This window comes from Varanus komodoensis, unplaced genomic scaffold (assembly GCF_004798865.1).
Source record: "Varanus komodoensis strain SLA01 unplaced genomic scaffold, ASM479886v1 scaffold9, whole genome shotgun sequence".
In the NCBI taxonomy this organism is placed as follows: domain Eukaryota; kingdom Metazoa; phylum Chordata; class Lepidosauria; order Squamata; family Varanidae; genus Varanus; species Varanus komodoensis.
In genome coordinates, this window is record NW_025336598.1 from 38,119,400 (window position 1) to 38,143,603 (window position 24,204).

The following is a 24,204-nucleotide window of genomic DNA, read 5'->3' on the forward strand; positions in this document are numbered from 1 at the left end:
AAGCTGTCACTTGAAGTACGAGGGGGGAGAATCATGTGTTTCCTCGTGCTGCTCTCCCCACTTCCAGTTGCTTTACACCATGCAAGCAGAATACATAAACACCTGTATTCGGGGGGCAGTGGGGCAGAAAGATATCGCTGCAATGAAAAAGGGTTAGGAAAACTTACTCTCCCTTCAAATGGTACTTGTTCTTCCTGTATTAAAGAAAACAAAACTGAATGGTACATAACTTGAAGTTTTAGCCTAACAAAAGAAAAGCAAGACTGCACAGTGAGATGTATTGCTGCAGTTTCAGAAACTGCTGCCTGGAAATGTGGCTCATATGTTTGAACGTTACATTGTATCTTTATTATTTATTTCATTTACTTTTTAATGTAAATTGGAGGGGTCTTCCAGTGTCAGATTCTCCAAATTTCAGTATGATTCTGCTTTGCATTTATATATATATATATATATATATAGAGAGAGAGAGAGAGAGAGAGAGAGAGAGAGAGAGAGTTCATTCCATGTTAAATACTGTATGTGATACTTAAGAGAGAGTAAAGAAAGATTAAATATTTCACAATTTCTGCATGCATACACACAGTCAATGTATCACATTTCTGGAATTCCTATATTGGAATTCCCATTCCCAAACACAACCGGCAACCGCCACCACTGGTCAGTAAGAGGGACGCCACTCATAAAGCCTGACGCAGCTCAAGCACCTCTCTCAGATCTAGCTAAGCAACACGTGAAGAACAGCTTGCCAACACCTCATGCAAAGTTCTACCCGGGAACACTTTCCATCCAATCATAAAGCGGGAATGGAGAGACACGCAGAGCCTCTTAGCCAATCAAAACTTAGATAAGCTCGATGCGTTAGCCTGCTAATAAGCGACCCCATCTTTGCACGGCGGGCCCGCCCACTGCTCCTTCCTCACTCGCCTATGAGCGGAGCCGCTCAACTGGAAAAGCGAGAGTGCGGGCATAGGCGCGCTAAGGAATGAGTGCGCACGCGCGCTCTCGACTGCTCTTTCGGACGGTGTCCGGCAGGACTCATCCCAGTCCTTTCAACCTCTCTCCTGCGAGCGCTTGAGGCCCGGAAAAGCGAAGCATAAGAAGGGGCCCTTAAAAAAAAAAAGTTGCGGCAAGGCCGGCGGCGATGTCCGTACGGAGCGGCGAGGGGCGCGCGGTGGCGTTGCTGCGGGCGACGACGACGACGACCACAACAGCCTCGGGGGCGCGGGGCCTGTACCACTTCCCTTCGTCCGTACCTCTCCGCCTGTGGTTTCTTCTTCCTCCTTGCAACTGGGCTCTGCCGGGGGGGTGGGCCCGAGACTGAGCCACCCTGGGCTGAGCCCTGGCGGAAGAGCACCGAGACTGAGGCCGGGAGGCGTGTGCCGCTCCCCGGGGGCAGCCGGAGCGCCAGCTGTCTGAGCATGGGAATCCTCTTCACTCGAATATGGAGGCTGTTTAACCACCAGGGTGAGACGGCAGGCAGGCAGGCAGGCGCGCGGGCTGATTCGGGTGGGGGAAGCTGGCATTTCGGCTGGCATGGCCCAGCTGGGCGCACGTTCTGTGGCGCGGAGCCAGCGGCAGTCTCCATCCCGGCCCTCGGTGGTAGAGTATGTGCATTGTATGCCAAAGGGTCCTCCTTCGGTTCTTGGCATTTTTAGGTAGGGCTGTAAAAAATCCCCCGACCCAAATGCTGCCTAGCTGCTGCCAGATGGGCCAGCAATCTGGCTAGTTATAAGGCAGCTTCCTAGATCCCTAACCCTAAGCTAACTATCTTGGAAGTAAATGCCAGTGAAGTCGCTAGGACTTTCTTCCAGGCCAGTGAGGCTTCCTGGGTTACATCTTGAGACAGGTTTATGTGACAACCTTGCCGAAGCTCAGGAGGACTGAGTCTGGTGGTTGGACTCTGGTTGGGAGGAAGTCGCAGTCTGGAACACTATGATGGAACATATACTTAAATGAAAGCTACATAGCGGATAAAAAGGACTGTCATTGTGCATTTCTGTTGACTCTGGTTGTAAAAAGACGTAGGTAGCCCTATGTGGAAGTAATTTCTGTTTCTCTTTGCATAGCTATTTATGTGTTTAAGCACACTTGTGTTATGCTTGAAGCCTATTAGGTGAATATGATGGTTGGGGAAGAAGAAGATTTAATACTGGTCCAAACTTATAAGACTCTTGTAACGAATGCTGAGAATGCTTATGAAATGCTTTTAATGTTGTTTTTTTATCACTAAGATGATGGTTACTATTATGGTCTTGGGGTAGTAATGGGTCAATTTTAATATAGTCCAGGCCAGTGAATTATTTGGTAGTATCACCAAGCATTGAGATGGAATGATCCTTTAAACTTTGTTCAAAGCAACCTCGATTGTCATGGAATGAGAGGAATCTATTAGTATCTATTGGTAATTAACCAATTATCTGTTAGTAAGAGGTTAAAGAACAGAGAGCAGAAATAGCCAGGTTTCACAACAGATAAAAGTAAACAGTAGGGTGCTCTATCCCTCCCTCCCTAAAAATACGAATGGATTATAGTGAGCTCCAAAAGATCCCTTTCCTAAATATCTGTTCTTACTGATCAGCAAAAACGATAGCTCTCGCAGCTTCTTGGGGAAGCCATCAGGTCCCACTTCTTAAAGTAACAGCAAATGTTAAACAGCTACCTGGCTTGGAATTTTTGGGTACACCCTGAGAAAGGGGTTCAGGCATTTTATAACACAAAGGCACATAAGCAACCTTTTTCTGCCAGGATTTATCTAAATTTTCCCAACACCCTCAATATGGAGAGGCGCCAGACTAAAACCTTTTAATTTAATTGTTATTTTAAAAACAAATTTAAATTTTAATGTTTAACAGTCGCATTTATTTAATTTATATTATGCCTGAGATGGAATTGGTTGTTTTCTTGGCAACTGAGTCAAAATGTTTGTAATGCTGTCCACCATCTCTTTCTTGGTGAGTCTCAACAGTTCATACTTGAAGTCAGATATTCTTGCTCCAACATGCATTATTTTAGCTTACATTGAACCACATTTGCCATTTTGATGCCCATTATCCCAGTTTAGAGAGATTGTTTCAGAGTTCCTCAAAGTCTCTTCTTGTTTTAATTTAGTGTCAGCAAGCTTGTCCACTTCACTGTTCATTCTTAATTTCATGTCATTATGGATAAGTTGGAAAGCCCTGGTTCCAATACAAATCTCTGTGAGATCACCCTGTTTATATTCCTACGTTGTGAGAATTTAGCATTTATTCCTACTCTTTGCTTTCCATTCCTTCACCAGTTACTGATCCAGAAGAGGCCCTCTACTCTTATTCCATGACTATTAGGTTTGCTCAGGTGAAGAACTTTGTCAAAACGTTTTTGGAAATCCAAGGAAACCTATACCATCATCCCGGTCCACATGTTTATTGGCACACTTGGAGAACTCTGAAGGGTTAGTGAGACAAAACTTAGTGTTGCAGAAGTCATGCTGATTCTTACTCAGCAGGGGTTACCCTTAAATATCCTTACTGATTTTATTGTTACTAACTTTGAGCATATGTTAAACTACCTTGCCTGCAATTTCCTGTATTCCCCCCAGATCTCTTTAAAAAATTAGTGTTTCATTAGCCATTCGGTATTCCTCTTATCTTAGCAACATATTACATATTTTTGTTTAAAAAGTCAGCAATTTCATACTTGAGTTCTTTTATAAATCTAGGATGGATACTATCTGGACTTAATGATTTATTAATTTTCACTTTGTCAGTAAGGTTGAGAACCTCATCTTTTGTCACCAGTATTAGGATTAGATCATCAAATACTGATCCTAAAAGCACTTCAGGTACAATATCTGTCCTGTATCCCCTGCACTGAAGACAGATGAAAATAACTCAAACAGCCTTTCTGCAATTTCCTTATTCTGCTTTAATACTCCATTAACTGCATTATGATCCAGTGGTCTGCATGCCTCCCTAGCTGGTTTCTTGCCACTGATACACTGAAATAATTGTTTATTGTTGGCCTTAATGTCATTAGCGATATGCTGCCGAAATGCTGTTTTTGCATCTCTTACTGTCTGTCTGCATCTCCCATATACAAGCTCCCTCTTGTTTTCCTCCCTTTGGCAAGACTTCTACTATCTGAAAGAAGCCACCTTCTCTCCAACAGTTTCCTTGACACTGTACCCATACCAGTGTCCACCTGGACTTGATGCTGATTGATTTTCCTAAATTGCAGTATGCGTGCTATCTGAGCTGCTATTGTTGCGGCGTTGAGCTGATTTCAAGAATTCAGAAAGGATTTAAGCCTCTTGACTCACACTTTCAGCTTTCTTTTTACTAGTTCCCTATAGAGTGGCTTTGATTTAAATCAAATTGGTTTAAATAACTAGTTGGTAAGACTAGATTTAAATCCTGGTTTTGCACATGTGTCTGTCCTACCCATCAGTAGAGGAACTTCATCAAAACTATTTTCAAACTGGATCTCTCTTACAGCCTGCTGCCATTATAAACTTCAGACTATGCACAAAAAGATCTGAAAACTTGTAGAGTATTTTCCTCTAAAGATTCCACTTTGATTTTTACCACTTTTGCCTCCCTCCTCACACATAGCTTCTTTTGCAGATCTGTTCCACTTGCAGCACTTCTTCTATTCATTGAATTTTTTGAAACTTAGCACTTGTTTTCAAAATAAGGAAGTTTTTGTTTTTCATTTCAAAATTACTCTAAGTATTCTGGTCTGCAGGATGATAGTATGTTCCTAATACTAAATGTCAGGATCCAGGGCTGGGATGTGGACATTGAGAGATAAGGCAGAGGCACTGTGACCTGGGCAACAGAACTTGAGGTGAGTCCAAAGTACAATTGCAAGGTTTAATGGCAAGTCTAAGTTGTAGTCATGACACAGCCAGAGTCAGACCGAAAAATCTGTATCAAAGCAGGACAGGATCATGAACAAGCTAAGGGTCAAGAACAGGAAGACTTAACAGAGGTGCAGGTACCTTGAGGCAAGATGAGGTACATGGAAAGGACCAGGCAAAATGCAGGAGGTGAACCACAGCTGTCAGGCAAACCTGCATTGCTGAGGCAACATACACCCATACATGCTATCCCTCACCAGACATCTCTGACATGTGCAACTTCTGTTTTAGCACTTAAGCCTCTCTGACTCTCATGTTTCACTGTATGGACATGGCCTATTTCCCGCCCTTCTACATTTGGGCAATCAGAAACTTTCATCTTAAATTATGTATGATGTAGAGAAAGTGGATAGGGAGACATTTTTTTCCTCTTGCAGTGCTAGAATCTAGGCTCGAGCAATTAAACTAATTGGTGGTAGATTCAGAATAGACAAAATACTTCATATATACAGAATTAGCCTATAAATCTTACTTCTGTAAGATGGTGTTAAAGTTAGATTGGACAAATTCGTGAAAATAAGGTTATCAATAACTACTAGTTATGTTGACTATATATTACCTCCAGAATTTGAGACAGTGTTCATGCCCTAATATTAACTCCCATGTTGGTCAGTCTAAGAACAATGCTGGGCTAGGTAGACTTTGGTCTGATTCAGCAGCAATGAAGCTATGTTTTATGAAATACAAATAACTGGGAGTATGTCTGAATGTGTGATGGAATGGAAGTCAGAGGAAGGACATCAGTGTGTAACGTGTAATCTGTTTTGTTGTTTGGTTGGTTGGTTTCTTTGGTATTACAGTTGGTGTCCCAACTGGTAATAAATTGGAGAGATAGGTTAGGCATGCAGTCTGGTGGTATATCTAAGTGTAAAGTCATGGTTCCTTAAGCTGGGATAATAAGAATTGCTCCACACTCTGTTATTCTTTTAAAAATGTTATTCCACATGATTCCAGTTTATAAGCATATTGTGCTTGCCAGATGGGGGACCTCTTTTGAGAGCTTCAGTGCAGATGTTGGAAGGCTTCCCCACAAAAGGAGGGTCTGTTAGAAAGCTGGAAGTTGTGATCTCTTTTACCTGCAAGAGCTGTGGAATTTAGACTTGGTGTGTCTTTGCTCTGTGTTTTCATCTGCCATATCTCAGAAGGAGGCATATCTTGCTTTCTACTTCTGTGTTTTGGGCACTGCCCTCTGAGTAGGTGTCACCTGAAACCAACTGTCATAGCTGAAGCGTGAGCTCTGTTGTACTGGCTTCATCAATAATAAATCATCTGTAATTAGAGCTGAGCTGACAATGGTTTTGTTGAGGCATTTGACAGGTAAGAGTTCAACTTTTTTCTGTGTTCCAGTGCATAGACAGCACAATACCTTGTACTGAAGCAATAAGGGTTCCATTTAAGCTGTTGCAATTTATGCACATGGTGAGCACATTTTGCTCACCAGTTATTTTCTGGCAGTTAAATTTGTATGGGTGTGTTGTACCAGTGAGCTACTTTTAAATAGTATTGAATTGCATTATCTCTTAATGTTAGATCAGATATTACTTGCTGGTCTGCTCTTGGTTGTTACAAGCCACTGGCTTGTTTGTGTCTTGTTTGGAATCATGTTGGCTTTGCTGCATTACTGCTTATGTTAAGTTATTTTATTTTATTTAGATCAGTGACTTCCTTTTGCAGTCCCTGAGATATCCTCAAGCTTAAGAAGGAATGTTCAGAGATTTATGAAGAGTTGAATGATTAATGAAACAATGTCACCAAATGAGCCATTCTTCCTTCCCCTTAGGAGATCACTGGTTATATGAGACAAATGTAGCTACTGTTCCCAGTGGTAGTTGTGTATTTCTTATAGGTCACACAATAAATATTATGGTTGCTTATGAGCATCATAGAATAGATGTGTACTCTTTGCATCATTGTTACTGTTCTTTTGATAGACTAAAATGTGAATTAAAATAGCACCCTATTTCTTTATTCATTAAATGCTTTATGAATTATACAGGCATCATATAGTGGAATTAGAATATAACATAATAAAATAATCACAAAATTTTGATAGAATAAAATCCATCACAATTTAAAATCAGCAGACATATAGCATCACAGCATAGTAAAATCTGATACAGTACCAGAACTGAAAGTACCAAGCTAAAGAAAATATACCATAGGGACTAAATTAGTAGCTATGGGATGCTTAAAATGTCTGAGGAAATAGAAAGGGCTTAGCCTGACACCCAAATGGTAATAATGAGGACCCCAGGAAAGCTTTCCTAGGGGAAGTGCTCTCAAGCTGGGAGGATGCCACTGAAAATGTCCTCTTTTGCTAGTTTTCACACTTCTGTGGGGGCACTCAGAGAACTTCCATAAAGAATCTTGAGTGGCAAGTAGCAACATAGTACCATGTAGAACTTTACAGGTCAAACCCAGCCTTTGAATTAGACATGGAAATGTACTGGAAGCCAGTGCCAGCAAGAAAGGATGGGTCTACTATAATCATAATGCCTTGTCCCAGTTATAATTCCTGCAGTCATGTTTTCTACTAGCTGATGTTTCTAGACTACCTTCAAAGGCATCACATTAAATAATCCAAGGAGGAGGTCATTGGGACAGGGATCACTGGAGCCAGATTATCCACCTGTTGATACTGTTGTTGCTAGTGAGGAGGTAGTATCTAGCAAGGAGGTAATCTTTCATTCGACAGCTTTCTGTTTCACATTCATAGAACTTGTATTTTCAGATCTCTTATCACAAATTGTTTCAGGTGGGTAAAGGAAAGCCTGAGCTTGCTGCAAAACATGTAGTAGTCTTAAGATAAGATCTAGTCTCCTACAGAAGTTTTTTTTTTACTGGAAAAAATATCAACTGTGATTCAACACTTTTTGTTTTGGTTTGATTTTAACCAGTGGTATAATGTGTTGTCTTAAGTCAGAAAGGCATGACTCTTAGATTGACTCAAGCCTCACTACAACAGCCTGTGAAACTGCCAGTAAGGGCATGTTACTTCTCGACCAATCCTTGATGCTTCATTGTTATGATTGTGGTCCTACCCTCCAGTCATCTCACTATGTGAGCCAGTTTAACAGAGTCAGGTTTGTGCCTAATCACTTATATTGCTGGTTGGTTCCAGTGCTGGTGAAACAGTTTGGCTCTTCTCACTTCCTTCTTTCACTACCACAGAGTTTGTCAGGCATTTGTAAGCAAAACGAATTGGAAGCACTCAGAAGGCCACCTTCCTTGTTTGACACAGAATCATCCATTAACCTATACAACAATATGTAATGCCACAAGAAAAGAGTGGTCTCCACAGAAAGTTATTGCCTCTTCTCAGATGTGTGTTTTGGAGTGCTACACCAAATTTCATGATTTTATTCTATAACTGGAAATGCAGAAAGTAGTACCTCCAGGAAGAAGTTATGATTTGCCATGGGATTTTGGGGATCCACATTTTTCTTCAGTGGATTGCATTGCCACTGAGTCATTTCATCTGTAGTATGAATAGTCTTAATAGGCTGCATGGGTGACTCATTGCCTGGAAGGAATGGGTATGCTAAATGAGTTTCCTAAATAATCTGTGCAGAAAGGTATTTGATGATCCACAATGAGGATTGCTCTAACAAAGCATGAGAACTCCTGTATTAGATATAAGAATGCCCAGGTAATAGGATGCTTCTTTCTATTCATCCATCCATTGATTTATCCCAACGGTTATGGTACAACATACCTTTTAAAAGATTTTGGAACTGCACTGTATAGTTGCTCTATTTAAAATAGCACAACGGCTGGGTGGCTGTCTTGTCCTTGTAACTTTTGGCTTATGTGTTACGGGAAATCATCTCACTAAAAGACAGGCTGCAACAAGCCTTGGATTAGTACTTTGCCTCACCTCTCCTTGCCTTTTGCATGCATGAAGAGGTGGTTAAAATGGAAAGTGGGAGTTGTAAAATGAGTTACGGGTTCTCTGTGATTTTGAGATAACTTGGAGAACTGTGGGTTGTTTAAACTTTGATTAGTAAGAACAAGCTATGATCAAACCATGGTATAAACTTCTGGCTTTCTCTAACCTGATACTCACCGTGACTCATTCTTCTCACAGAAAAATATGATTTTCATCCCCATAATGTCTGAATAGTGGCAGAGAATGTTCTCTGAAATATATGCTGCTATGACCAATCCTATTTACAGCAGTTCATAGTCCTTTGTGTGTTTTTTCTAGATTACATTTTGAATTGGCATCATGGGGTGAGAGTTGAACCTCCACAGGCTTGGCCAATGTCATGATGTTGGACATGTACCCTAAAACTTATTCCAGGATCTTCAAATATGCCTAAATATTCTGTGGTAGACTCATGATGCTCCTTAGGGGCCAAGTCAGTGTGGAAAGGGTTTTCTGAAGGCAAAAAGTTTGAAATTTCTATAGCGATAGCTTAGAGAAGTAAACTAACATACCTTCAAGTTTAGCTGTTGTTAATTGCTGAATTGGGTGGCATATTCTAATAGAAAGCTTTTATTTATTTGATTGTTTATTCATTGGCTGGGTAAATCTGTAGCCTTATTAGAAAACTTAGATAATATGCTCATTAGTCATTATTGTTGTTAATCAAAGTGCATCCACCACTACCCTGCCTTGTTTTTCCATTATCCACTCTATTGGCAACATTATAACCTGGAATATTATAATCTGGAAAACATTGTAGTAGATTCTGCTGTTATAGGGAAGTCATTTTACCTGCCATTTTTACAGTTACGCTCTTTGGCAAGTAGCTAAAATTTCAATGCATTCCATGGTTAAAAATGCTCTGAAACACCACACATTATTCCTTTTTGAAAGTTACCTGTCCTGCTTGTGTGCTATTGTTTTGAGGCACTCAGTTCTATTTGATGGCTGTGCCTCTAATCCATATTAAAGGAAACCTTATGGTATCATCATTTGAGATCAGGAATAAAGGAATTGCAAATTTCATTTGATGCAGAATGTATTCTTAAATGAGTAAGTTGAGTGGGTGGATATATTGTATGGTCAGAACAACAACTGTACTGAAAAGGTCAAGGACACAGAATGAATTTATTGATAGTCTGGCTTTCCACTTTTCAGGAGTCTCAATGTGTCTTAGCATCTATATAGAAGCAAAACAATTAAGGTGGTAATGCATGGATGTGTGACATGACCATGTGCTTAACTAGTTTCTTGTTTGCTTTTTCTCTCCAGAGCACAAAGTGATCATTGTTGGCCTTGATAATGCAGGAAAAACAACCATTCTTTATCAGTTGTAAGTATGAAGTCCCATAAACAGGTGACTAGTCTTGTTTTGCTGTAGCAGAATAGGGAACTAAGTGAATTCTGATCTGTTTTTGGCACCAGTGGGCCACATCCTGCTTGGCATGCACAGTGGAGGGTGTGAAGGTGATGGCCAATTCCTGTTGGCCTGGAACAGTAGTCCTCAGCATCTGGTAGTCAGTGGTATGCTCCTTTCTGCATAAGACTTATTATCATCATGGCTAATAATAACAACTATTGGTAGACTCTTCATCTAAAACTGTTCCTAACCTCTTTCAAAAGCCTGTCAAAGCTAATAGCCATCACCACATTTCTCATGTTTAAAGAAACACATTTCTCCTTACTTACTTTCTCTAAGTTAGTTATAATTTTATATACCTTTGTCATATCCCTCAGATCTTGCTAAACCTTTAACAAAAGGCTCACATTCCTTAGTTTTTCTTAATTGGAAAGTTTCTTCCTTGCCTCCCCACACCCATATTTGTGATACCCTGTTTGAGACGAAGCAACCAAAACTATACACATTCATAACATTCCAAATGTGGCTGTGCAACATCTATATAATAGCATTATGAATCGTGCTATTTTATAAAATTTTCTCTGAAAAATACTCTTCCTTATTAATATTGCCTTTCCATTACTTTTTTATTTTTCCTTGCAACTCGGTGAAGCAGCTGCCTAGTCACTAGAGTAGCACTGTTGTGGTAGAGAAGCACTGCAGGAATGCTCCCTTGCTCTGCACCAGTGTGCGAGCACACACCCTCCTGCACATCCACCTCTACCCCTTCCTTTACTGCACATGTCTGCTTCACACATTACCCATGCACAGACTCACAAATGCTGCCAGGGGCTGTCTCCCACTGCAACCAGGCACACGGAGGGCTTCTGCTTGAGCAAGCCGTGCCAGGGACAGGGAGCATCTGCCTGGGAAAGTTTTCTGGCTGGCCACAAGCAGTGTGTGTTCCTCTTGTGTAAATCTGTGTTCACAAGAGGAGAACACTGGCTGCACAAGCAGAACAAGCATTCAGCCATTCCAAAGTGCGGCTCCAGGAAAGGGTAGTGACCAGACTAGTGCATCAAGCATGGCTGCCACCATGATTACTGCTTGAAACGGCATGGTGCGATGCCCTGCTGTTGCCAGCGTTCCAGAGCTGCAGCGGGGCATTGGAAAAGTAGCACAGGGACAGAGGGAAAAAGGAGTGCAAGGAGGTCAGTCAGAACATAGCTGTATAGAAAAACATGGTAACTGGATTCAGGCATAACAACAAGCACTGTGTGGGATCGTGGAAACCTTACAACAAACCAGTGATTCTCTGCATAGATTCAAGGTAACCAAACATGCCATGCTTTACCATGGTTGCTGAATTCACACTTAACAACAAGCCATGGCTTGCTATAATGTGTCAACACAGCCATTGTGTCTGTGGTTTGCATAGTTCAAAGCTACTGAATGTAAAATTGGTTCAGCTGTTCCCAAAGATATCTCCACATGGGGTCTTAACACGTGATCAGGCAACTTCTGTTTTGGTAGTGCTGTAGTGCCAGCTTTGCAGAAGTACTGCTGCAGTGGTATGTCTGCATCTAGGGCTATAACTCAAAGCAACTGCAAAAATAACTGGCCTCACGCAGCTCCAACCATTTTGAGAAGGAAATTTAGATCTTACTCTATTTTTCCCATTTTGACATGTATCTATTTTTAAAACTGTCTTTTTTATACAATTGGTGTTTGCTGACCAGAGAGGTAAGGTTTCAAAAAAATCAAAGATTGATTTTCATTTCATTGAAGTTGTGATCCTATGCTCAGTTACCTGGAAGAAGGTCCCATTGAGTATAGTGGATTTGACTTCCAAATTAACTGGCATAGGGTTGCACTGTGACGATTTTGTATTATCACTTTTAAAGCCACACCTTAGGTGCAAGCGATGAATGGATTATTTGCCATTAATTTGCACAGAACATGGAGAGAGAAACAAAAATGTATCACTCTTATTGCCTATCTTTTTCCAGTTCCATGAACGAAGTAGTTCATACTTCCCCAACCATAGGAAGCAACGTAGAAGAGATTGTTGTCAATAATACACGTTTTCTTATGTGGGATATTGGAGGCCAAGAATCTCTTCGCTCTTCATGGAATACATACTATACAAACACGGAAGTAAGATTTTGTCTTACATTGTTTTTCTAAAACAAAACACCATAATATTGCTGTAAATGATTTCATAGGGAGTTTAAGGTGTGACCCAGCCAAATTTAGCAGTTTGTCTGTTTGAAAAAATGCAGGAGAGAAAATTCTCTTTCATTAAAATCAGAGGAATTTGCTTAGCAATATCACTCTTATTTGTTTCTGAGTTATAAGGTTACTACTGGAACTTTGGTAGCCATGGTAGGTACTTCCTTTTTGTGTTGCATGTTGTTACTGCATATATAGTTTTATGGTTATAGACATGAGCTTAAGTGGACTCCGGGGGATGGTGGAGGACAGGAAGGCCTGGAGGAATGTTGTCGCATGAGGTCACAACTAACAACAACAAGAACAACAACATAATAAACCTAGGAAATATTCCACTTAGAAAAATGTAAACACAAATACTTACCATGGACCATCTTTAAATTGACACTAGCACTGACAGAAATTGTATTGTGTTAAAATAAGTAACCCTGACACACTGCCAGTAATGTTTGTGTGATGAGTTTCCCTACATAGGACAATAATCAAATATAAAATCATTTTGTGCTTTATGATTGAATACTTCCTGATAAAATAAACACCTTTTGTGACCAGTTCAGATACAGCACCAGCTGATGGAGCATATGCACAATGGGCTACTGGTATGGTATTCACCTCTTCTTTGGGCATGTTACATGTCCAAACACGGAACTTGTATGTGTGGATCCAACTAGGGAGAGATTCAGGCTGCATGTAATGTGAACAGGCCCAATGTAAACATGATATCTGGCATTCCGAGATGTGAGACATGCTGTCAACCAGTCTGCAAGAGAAATCAATTATACACATATCATGATGCATTGTAGAGGGAAAAAGGCATAGCAGTTAAATAGGTTAAGACCTATTTAAAACACCACACTTTAGTGTCCCCATCAGGCTGGCAAAGAGGGCTGTCTTAACCTGGCCTTGAAAGGATGGCACAATTGACATCCAGTGGGAAAACCATTCTGTAATTGGATTACCACTGAGAAGGCCATCCCCTTTGTAGCCACCTTCTGAGCCTCCTTCAGAGGTGGTACTTGGAAGAAGACACTAGACGTTGACAATTGTGTCTCACATTGTGGTTGGTAGAGGCCTTTATTAACTATTGCAGTGCATGCAAGACCGTATAGGTTAAAACCAGTAGCTTGAATCATGCTCAGAAGTACATATGCAGCTAGTGTAAGCAACCAAAGCTAGTCTTACATGTTCAGACTTTCTATTCCAAGTTAAAAGTCTGGCTGCCCCATTTCACAGAAACTGCAGCTTCTGAACAGTTTTCAAGGGGAGCCTCACATAAGCACATGGTAGTACTCAAAATTGGAGATTATCAGAGCATAGATTACTGAAGCCAGGCTTTCCCTATGCAGATAGAGGTGGAAGTATGGAACTCTGTGGTATCCTATGGCGTAAAAGCTATGGCACAGAGCCATATTCCCCAGCACCACCTTCTGGAAATGACCGGCTAAGTAGGAGCTGAACCACTGGAGCGCAGTGCCTCCAACTCCCAACTCAGCCAGCCTCTCCAGAAGGATACCGTGATCACTGATATCAAAAACCACTGAGAGGTCCAGGAAAATGAGCAGGGACACACTCCCCTGCCCTGTTCCTGGCAAAGGTCATCCCACAGGGCAAGCAAAGCATTTTCTGTGCTGAAGCTAGGAGTTACCTCATTTGAGGTCTGTCTGACCTTGCATCCCCTTCTCCCTCCTCCTCTGTCACATCACACAAATTTTACTGGGGGCAACTGATTTTGAAAATAAGATACAGTGTGTACCTGCTTCGACTTCCTGTGCATCAGGTCTATCCAGGTACTGCTTCCTGCCATACAAGGGTACCTTGCTGTCACATCTGACATAAGAGTTATTTCACAGAGGCTAGCTACTTTCAGGAACAAAGTCATTAAGGGTTGATATGAACGAAACAATAGATTAAAAAAATGAATGGAATCCAGATTAAAAAGTAGCAGACTCCTACAAATCATTAGTCCCTTAAAAGCTGCTTGTTCTCAACCTTAACCCTAATTTTTCAGAGAGTTCTACAGAGAGAGCCCTTTTTGCTCAAGGCTGCCTTTTCTCATAGCTGGGTGCCGTACCATTTCAGACTGTAGGTGAAGCTCCCATGATTTAATGCAAATCTATACCTGAAACATCTCTGCCAGTAGAAAACTAGGGTTTGAGAAGAAAGGCTTGGCTAAAACATGGTCTCTGTATGGGAGCATGAATCTCAGCCTGCAATAAAAAGTTATTCAGTGCAGAATATTGCCTGAGCTTATAGAGTCTTTTCAGGCTAAGAAGAACAAAATTGCACAAAAGTTTGATATAGCCAGCAAAGGTCCTGAAATAATTTTTGACCTAACACAAACTTCCTTACCCTTCTGCCTTCCAGATGCTTTGAACCACAACCCCCTCACTGTTGGTCCATGCTGCCTGGACTGATGGGGAGTTACAGCCCAAAACATCTGGAGAGCACCAAGGAATAGCCAAGTCACTATCACTGCCTGTAGCATCAGGACAGTATGGCAAAAAGGCTGCAATTCAAAACAAACTTAATAAATAATAAATTCCATTGAATTAGTGGGAATTAGTAAATTTGCTTAGGGTTATACTGTAAGAGACTGCCGCAGTTCATGGGAAAGTAGTCAGCTGTCTTAATTTGCAAACTTTGACCATTTTCATTAATGCTATTTTTTTTTTTTTTTGGAATTGGAAACCAACTGATTTTGCTTCAATAATTTTAACTGTATGTACTGATACTAATACTCAAGTGATTATTGGAGGAGTTTCATGTTTTTACATTCTACAATATGATACATATTTTATTTTTCTTATTCTTTTAGTTTGTAATAGTTGTTGTGGATAGCACAGACAGAGAAAGAATTTCTGTAACTAAAGAAGAACTTTATAAAATGTTAGCACATGAGGTGAGTATTTGCTGGAATTTTTAGCTAAGTTTTGAAAAGGCTATACTTTATGCCTTATAAAGTTAAAAGTTTTGTTTCTCCCTCCTATTTATGTTTCCATTTTGATTAAAATATCTTGCTTGTGTTGTCTTTCTGAGAGCTCAAAATCTTTCCAGTTCTAATCTCCTCCTTTATGTTTTAGCAGAGTCCCCCAAAAGAGTCTCACATGGGGCTGATTATAGCCTACTCGCTGCTGTTTGTGTGAAACTCTCGTAATTGTAGAAAGCTGTTCCTGTAGTTTCCAGAGCAGCAGCTTCAGATCTCTTAGAAAATTCATTCTTACTCAGCCAGAACAGTACGAGCATAGCCTGTTCACAGTCCCACTCTACAGTTTGGAAGGCTAACTTCTAAGCAAATACTTTTTAAAGTGCATTTATGGTTTTAAAGAAACTTCCTGCTCCAGCTTATCTGGAACAGCCTGTGCAAAAGACCTCTGTCTACTGGGTCATGTTAACTGAAATGCCATGCATGTGAAAATACACCAATTTAACTAGACTTCCAGTTGAAAAAGTCAAATGTAGGTAGTTGGCATTGAGGACCATTGAGTGACATACACACGTCTAGTCAGAAGTAAGACCCATTAAGTTCATTGAGGCTTATTCTCAAGTAAATTGGTGTAGGATTGTAGCCTAACAAACCAGTACTATGCATATTTAGATAAAAAATTCATATAGCTCTGATGTTGGCAGCTGGAGAACTTTTTCTTTCTGAGCACGCATAGGATTGTACCCTAGATTGCACTAATTTGATTTCTTCCACTCAGTGTTTTCTCTATGCTGTGCTGGAAGGGAGAAATGTTTTGTAAAAATGTTAGAAAGTTCCTTCTGAAAGTGAAGTGTGATTCATAAACACTGTTGATGAAGTGATTGACACTTTTAAGTCTCTGTATATATTTTAAAAAAATTTAGAAATTCAGTTTACAGGGCTGTAATGAAATACACCCCAATCTGTTCCCGCAAGCACAGATGATAATTTTGGGCTGCCATTTTAATTATTTTTCAAATATAAGGTGGGTAGAACAGATTCAGCTGGTTTGTGAGTGGTTGCTTACTGTTGCTACAGTGGGACCTTCCTTAGTTTTTTATCTTTAAACTTCTAAAACTCACCATTTGTGAAGGAAAGCAGCAGCAGCTGAAATAAAAGCTTTGGTTGCTACTGGTTTCCTCATCCTCAGCATGCTCCTAGAGACACACGCTAGGAGTAGCAGCCACAAACCTTTTCTGGCCATCATGTCTTTGGTTTTAAATGTAGGAGTTGGGGAGAAGAAGCCTGCCTCCATCATCCTCAAAGGCAGCAGCATGAAAAAGTGGCTAAAAATATAAACAAGCTGTCACTATGGTAGGCACTCACTGAAACCAGACAATTCAGCCTTCTTCCTCTCAGTCTTGCCCAAGTTTCAGATGTATGTCCCCAGAACTAGGTGAACTTAATAGCCATTACCTTCCAGGCAAAATGGAAGATTCTGTTTTTAATGTAAAATTACCTTAGTGAGTTGAGGTTTTGCATTATAGAAATGTCAGTTACTGCCTTAAATTCCATCGCGGTCTCCTGAGTTCTTTACAGAGCATCCTCCTGCCAGCTCCAACCATGCACAGTGTACAAAGCGAAAGCATGCAAAAACTATTGGAACTGTGCCACAGCCGTGCTGTTTCCTTTCCCTAGAAACTCATTCAAGTCTGGAGCTGAACACTTCTTACAACTTCTAGAAGGTCTCCATTTGTTTCAGCTGACCTTGATTCATTAGGTAGTATGGCTTTACACAGAACACTGAATACATTCATTCTATTTTTGGTTTCCTGTGTTCTATATTTACATTTTAAATGGCTCGCTGATCCTCAGAGTTAGAAACTGAAAGAAAAAACAAATCTAGATGACTCCTAGAACAAGAATACAAGCCCAGTTGAGAGAAACATCTGCTGCTTTTCTCCACTCTCTAGGACTTAAGGAAAGCAGGTTTGCTCATCTTTGCTAACAAACAAGATGTTAAAGACTGCATGACGGTAGCTGAAATTTCTCAGTTCTTGAAGCTAACTTCAATTAAAGATCACCAGTGGCACATTCAGGCATGCTGCGCCCTTACTGGAGAAGGGTAAGGTTCATGGATTCTTTTCATGGCTGGCATATGCAACAAATCAAGGAGATACTTTGTATGCCTCTTATACTGATTCCTTATTATTTATTCCTACATGACTACATCGGTATAAACCACTAAATTTTTTCCTTTTATATAAAAAGCCCCCCTTTGTCAGCCTCTTAAAATTGAAAAGGAAAATTCAGAACTTTGCATGGATCTAATATTTGTAATTTGTAAAGTATGTTTGGATAGATGAGAAATGCATTCTTGAAATATTAAGTGGAGAATATTAAGCAAGAAAGATCCAGCCTCCAACATTACAGCACTTACATTTTCAATTGTTGTGTAGATAAGGAACTCCTAACAAGTGAAGCTTCTTATCCTGAAGGTGCCTACTAAAATTCTTCTATTCATCTAATTGTAAACCTGAATACACAGCAGACAAATTTTAATAGTTGTTATTGGAGAATGAAAAGGCACTTCCCTAATTTGTTCAAGCACAGCAGTGGCAAAAATGAGATGAAAATGGAAGAGACACAGGAGTTCAAGCAGAATATCCCTGCTTATGTACTTATTTATACCAAAGAATAAACAGTCCTGACATTAAATAGAGAAATGTGTTAAATGCCATCGTCTTATACAATTGTATTACTAGTTCATTTTGTAATTACAGTATTAGCATGATGAGAGACCCAGTGTGGTGGTGTGTTTAAGAGCATGGGACTGGGGCTCAGCCATGGAGCCAACTGGGTGACTTTGGACCAGTCACATGCTCTCAGCCCAACCTACCTCACAGGGTTGTTGTTGTGGGGATAAGATGGAGGAGGAGAATGATGTAAGCTGCCTTGAGCCCTTTGTAGGAAAAAGGCAGGATATAAATAAGTAAGTTTTAAAGCTGGGGTGGAGAAACCTTTTCAACCCAAGGGCTCTGTTCTCTCATGGCTAACCTTTTGAGGGTGACAGGAAAGCAGCAAGCAAGACCACTCCTCCTCCTTGGATCCTTCCATCGGCATCCATAGTCTCTCTCTTCCCCTCCGTAGCAAAAGGACTAGAAAAAAGCCTCCCATTGGAGCCACTTAAAGTTTGTTTTTCAAACCTCCTTGCTGTCAGCCACATGTTTTGGAGAAGGGGGCAGATGGGATAAAAAGATGAAGGGCAATTTGGGGGCATTCATAGGGTGGTGGCAGGTTAAATTTTCCCTCCAGCTGTAATCATCACCTGTAACTTGTTCTTCCGTGCAGTTAGACTTGAAAAAAAGCCTCTAACTTTCTTTAAAGGGACACTTTTTCCATGGGGTGAGCCACCACTAGGAGGAAAGGGCTGGCTGGATGAGGAGGAGGTTCCCTGCTGTTATTCTAAAGTTTATTTGGAATATTTGTATTCCTTATTCTGTGAATTCCTGTTAACTGAAAACACGGTATGTTTTCAAGTAAGCAAAACTGTACTAAAAACAGAGATTACCTAAGTGTAGTTTTTCTGGTTTGCTCTTGTTGACAGTTCATAATACAGTACTTCTAAAACTGGGGGATTTAAAAAACATCACATGGTCTGATGGCCTGGGGTATCAAGGTGCCAAATCCCATTGGGTGTGTCACCAGCCCGTGGATGTGACTTGCTTCCTTGGTCTTCCGGCCTCTCATTGAATGACTGTTATCCTCTGAATTTGGTGGCGTATGGACAGCCACATTGGATGGTGTGCCAGCTGGTTTTCTGGATTTCAGCCATAGGAGTGATCAAGCACTGGCTAACAAAAACTAATTAGCTTTACAAATAAATAAGCAGTAATTGCTGCTGCTGCTGACATTTTGATAAACATCTTTTAATTGTAGTAGTAATAAAGCCTTGCAGAAAGAGCCACAAAACTATTAGCCCTCAAAACAGTTTAATAGCTGAGTTGATCTCCCACACATGTGTTAATCATTTGGACATTCATAGGCTAAACATTTTTAAACTGTTCTGTTTTTTTAAAACTTCTCAATTTCAAATTACCCAAAGCTTTCCTATGTATCTTGAATCTTATCTTGCAGAAAAACCAGATGAATTGTAATTTACTGCTATATAATACATCGCAATTTTGTACCCCATTTTAAGTGTTCAAAGTATTTCAGTCTTTGCCACACTTCTGCAAGGTACCTAAATATTATCTCCATATTTTCTGAAGGTTCTGATGCTGAGGAACAGTCTCTTATCTAAAACTATATAATGAAATGATATTTAGGTGGGCAGAAGCTGTTATATTTCCATAATGTTTTCTTAATTTTGCTATTTCATTTCTAGATTGTGCCAAGGACTTGAATGGATGATGTCAAGGCTTAAGATCAGATGATTTTTACTCTGCACAGACATTGTACAAAACAAAAGTGCTGGATGTTTGGTTACCTTGACAGCTATGCATTAATGGCTTATCTGTATTTATAAAACCAAAACTGAATTTTAGGGGGTTTTTTCTTGCTACTTAACACACTAAGGCCAACTGCAACGGAAAGAAAACAAATTTGTTTTCCCAGATGCTTTCTCTGGGGTGGAGTTTAAATACTGTGACTGATCTTAATTTTAAGAGAGATCATTTGAGACTGTTCAATGAATAATGTGTGAGATGAGATTGAAAGAAACATTTTAACTTTTACATTTTATTATTCCAGTCTTAACTCACTCAGTTGAAAATGTTGACTTTGTTATTCCAGAAAAATCAGAAAAGAAAATAAGTGGCACAGGCATTGACATTAGTATTGAGGGCAATTCAGATGTGCTTTAGAAGTGCAACAGTTTTCTATGTATGTGTACTGTACATTTTGTATACTTATACCTCATGTTAAAGTTGATTCAGTTCTGTACAGAGAAATGGTAAATGTCATTTACTCTGTCAGTATTCCTGATTCTGAGTTCCACAGAATGGCTAACTGAAGTGTATGAATTAAAGCACTTTAGTTCAGCTGAACTGCTTAGTTTGTATCCAGCTTTGTCAGTCTGCCAACAGAATGGATTCAGCTAGTGGAACAAATCCTGCCTTTCCCAGCTCCCTCTCTATCCTCATACCCAAATCTCTGGAGCAGGTTTTGGGGCATGTGGGGGCCTATGGCTGGGAAGAGAAGGGAGAAAAGTCCAGTTGCATGAGTTGAACTCTGCTTGCACAGCATTAGATGTTGCCCCATGAAAGTTAAGCATTGGGTCAAAAGTACTTCTATCTTGTTTTTTTAAATTGGACTGTGAAAAATAGCACTAACAAGTATCACGTCATTTATATTTTGTACTATCCTGCTTGCTATTTTCATGCTAGTGGTGATGGAAAAATTCTTGAAAATTTATGTTTCCCTTTTATGCTGCTTAATATTGGCATGTATCTATACCAAACAAAATAAATGTGCACGGCATTTAGGAGGGTGAAAGGAGGAGAACTTATATATCTTTTAAAAATTCATAATTTTATTGTGTTGGATGGGAAAATCTGAAATATGCAATACTGTTTTTAAAAAGTTACACCTAGGTTTATAGTAGGACATTCCCATTTTTAATATTTATTTTGGACTAGGGTGTTAAAGAGAATAAATTCCTTTTTCCCTCCTTTATCATAAAGTAGTAGACTAATGAGAAACTTTACAAAATTGGTTCTTATAGACTGGAGTACTCTTTAGGGGAATTGGTTGTTATATCTCAGAGTATCCTTTAAAGATATTTATAATCCAAAATGAGCAGACCTAAACTAATTTGTACTTAAATCCCATTAAAATCAGTAGAATGTTTCATGACTAATGTTGTCTGTTGATTGCAGTGGAATCTAAGTCCATCTAATTTAGTCTGAATCAAATTGATTATTTCTTTACAGGGGACAGAACCTAAAATCTAGATAGCTAGCTATGTTAACTAGATTAGCTACATAACAAACTGCTTTTGAAACTCTATAGTGGTTCAGTTGTTTGCTATCGGACTTGATGTAGACTTTCTCTTAAACAGAAATCTAAACTCAGTGCATGGAAGTAGTTCACTGGATTGTAGAAACGCTGCTGTAATCCACATGAAATACAATTTGCAACTTTAACCATCCCTGTTTGTAAAATCTCCAGGGTATTAAACAGTGTGAATACATTTTTAACTTTGTGCAACAAACATGATAAGGTTGGTGGAAAGCAGTAATTTGAAGAGGTGCCATTGCTTAGAAAAATTACTGCATGTGTTAAAAGGATTTGAGTCTTATGAAAATAGTATTAAAGTGCTCTGAACACTGTGCCTACCATTCTTACCAGGCTTTAGGGTAATTTAGAAACAAATATATATCTAGCACCTCTTAATGTTGGAACAAATATATAATTAACTTCTGGCAAACAGGAAGGCCTTCCTTATTCAGGTTTTTCTTGAAAAATATAGGTCATTAAGTACAATTTGCTCTTATATTAAAACCAATCCTGTAAAAATGTAGTGGTGTTTTAATTTCAAGACATTTTGACCCACTTATAGCAGGTTTGACTCTTAGAATCTGATGGAAGATCAAACTGGGCATGTATAATTATTGATTACCAGTTAATCACTTAAGTATGTTTACAATGTTTTATCAAATGCATGTCCATATTCAGTGGTGCCATTAAACTGGAATATCAATGTTTCGGGAAGAAGGGGAAGGAATTTTATTTATAGGCTGGTGCAGGACAGTGGTGCTAGTCCAGATAATGTCTTTTTAAAAACTTTCCTTTGAACTTTTTATGTTAAGCCTTTTGAATCTCTCCCTTAAATTCAAATGTGGTTTCCTTTGAGGTGAAGGGAATTGCCATTTGAGACTGGAAAAGTCTAAAGCCTTTTCAGGCTAGCTGCATGGTTCTTCGTATCTTAAATAGGCATTTTTCCCCTTTTAGTTGCAGTTGTAATCAAACAAGTGCATTCTTGGAGAAAACCTGAAAAATCTGTTTTCTAGCCATACCAAATAAAACTATAAGTAAATTGTATAGATCTTTGGAATATATCCCTGTTACCAAATAAAATTAATTAAGTAACCTATACCTCCACGTCTATATGAGAGTAATGTGGAAGAGAACCTGACGTACGCCAGCTTTTTTGCCTCCTGATAATATGTCTCTGTAGTTTAAAAGAAAAGTGTGCAAATTGATTCTTCTCCTTTTCAACCTTGGGAAACAAAGGCAAAAGGAGGGAGGAAAGCATCTGCAACTTTCAAAGAAAGACTGTGCTTCATGAACTTCAGGAAAGCATCATGTGTTGCAGACAAGCAGTGCCTGGGTTTGGCTGGCTGACCTCATGTTGACAACAGGAGAGGTATCTCGCACAACTTCATGTATTTCAGACTGGAATGAGACAGCAGAGGATATATACACTGCCACTTGCCAGTTAAGATACCCTTGAAAAAGCTTAATATAGATCCTTCAGTGAGTCACTTTTACTTGAGGGTAAGCATATGAAGTTAACCAATTAATTATTTTGAGTTATGTTTGAAGCAAAGACCCATCTTCATTTTTATATATATATTTGTCTGAAGCAAGCTTTGCTCAAGAAAAACTTGGTATGTACAGTCATTTATAACTGGCTGTTTTACCACCATCCCTTTGAAATTTAGCTGAAGGATTCTGGGTGTTCTAACTTGACAGGCAAAGTTATCCAAAGCACTAACAACAATGGATTAAGGGCTGCTTGACACAGAAACACTTTATACCTGAGTACCGGGTGGGGGGGGGGGGCAAACACATACACCATTGTGTGGTATATGTATCTGTGAATATGCTACTATCTCATATAAATGTCATGCAGTGCTATATGCCACTCTGTTTTGCGGAGTGAAGAGATAGCATGCTCTATTCTAGCCTTCCTCAGCCTGCTGCCCTCCAGGACTAGAACTCCCAGCATCCCTGAACATGGGCTATGCCAGCTGGGGCTCATGAAAGTTGAAATACAAAATACCTAGGAAAAAACCAGGCTGATGAAGGCCGCTGTATGCTTTTGTAGGATATGGGCTTGAAGTGGACCATAGGTATTTTATTTAATATACAAGTTATGTGTTCTTTATCTAAGGCCACCTTGGAATGTACCTTGGTTCATGTCAATCTGAAGAACAGTAGGAACATAAAACTGGCCTGGAGAATATACCAAAAGAAACCTTAAATAGGGTGGTTTCTACAGTTTGGCTAGTGGAAGAACTGACTGGCATTAAGTTCCATTTGTTTTTTTTTACTAGCCCTACTTGCACGCTTGCTTCTCTGTGTATGTAACTCTTATTCCATGTGTATATTTGTAAATAAAAAGATTATTACAAAGATACTGGAAAACATGTCTGTTCTCTTTATCCTGCAAGAAGAGTCTGCAGAATTTGTGGCTCAAGTCAAATGAGACTAGGAAAAAATGACAAGCAGTCAATGGGGCATAATGTGTTTGGGTTTTCAGGACATAATATAGTGCACGCCTACTCTATAGACATTATAGAATGCCTTATTGTTGGGAAAGCAATATAAAAATACATAGACGAAATAGTAAAACATTAAATTTTACTTCTCCCTGCCACATTTAAATTGATAAAATCTGTTTGTGAATTATGAATCACAAGGGAACTAGCTGTGCAGATATCCTGAACAAAAATCATACAATTAATACTGACTCTTGTTGAACTAATAAATGTTACCTCTGCAGTGGTGACCTTCAGAGTAAAGAGCCATCTGACCAGACATAATTGACAGAAGATGTTTTTGCTTTATTTGTAATATTTGAAGAACTCTCTCATACAATCACGTTCTTTGTAATGATAAATTAAGAGATAATTTGGGGAGGAATAAGCATGGTCCTGTGGTACAACAAAGACTTT

General features: G+C 39.6%; 1 protein-coding gene across 4 annotated transcripts; it reads left to right on the forward strand.

Moving 5' to 3' along the window:
• The first annotated feature begins 972 nt into the window (after window positions 1–972).
• ARL5A (ADP ribosylation factor like GTPase 5A) lies at window positions 973–23,666 on the forward strand. Of its 4 annotated transcripts, none has more exons than XM_044417992.1 (6): window positions 973–1,467; window positions 10,101–10,161; window positions 12,177–12,324; window positions 15,215–15,298; window positions 17,275–17,426; window positions 22,538–23,666. In XM_044417992.1, the coding sequence occupies exons 1-6, from the start codon at window positions 1,422–1,424 to the stop codon at window positions 22,590–22,592; spliced, it is 546 nt and encodes a 181-aa protein (XP_044273927.1). In that variant the 5' UTR covers window positions 973–1,421; the 3' UTR covers window positions 22,593–23,666. The 4 variants fall into 4 exon arrangements, with proteins under 4 accessions (XP_044273927.1, XP_044273928.1, XP_044273925.1 ...); XM_044417993.1 differs by having other exon boundaries at window positions 975–1,467; window positions 19,689–23,666; XM_044417990.1 differs by lacking the exon at window positions 973–1,467 and adding an exon at window positions 1,500–3,433.
• The last annotated feature ends 538 nt before the right edge of the window (window positions 23,667–24,204 follow it).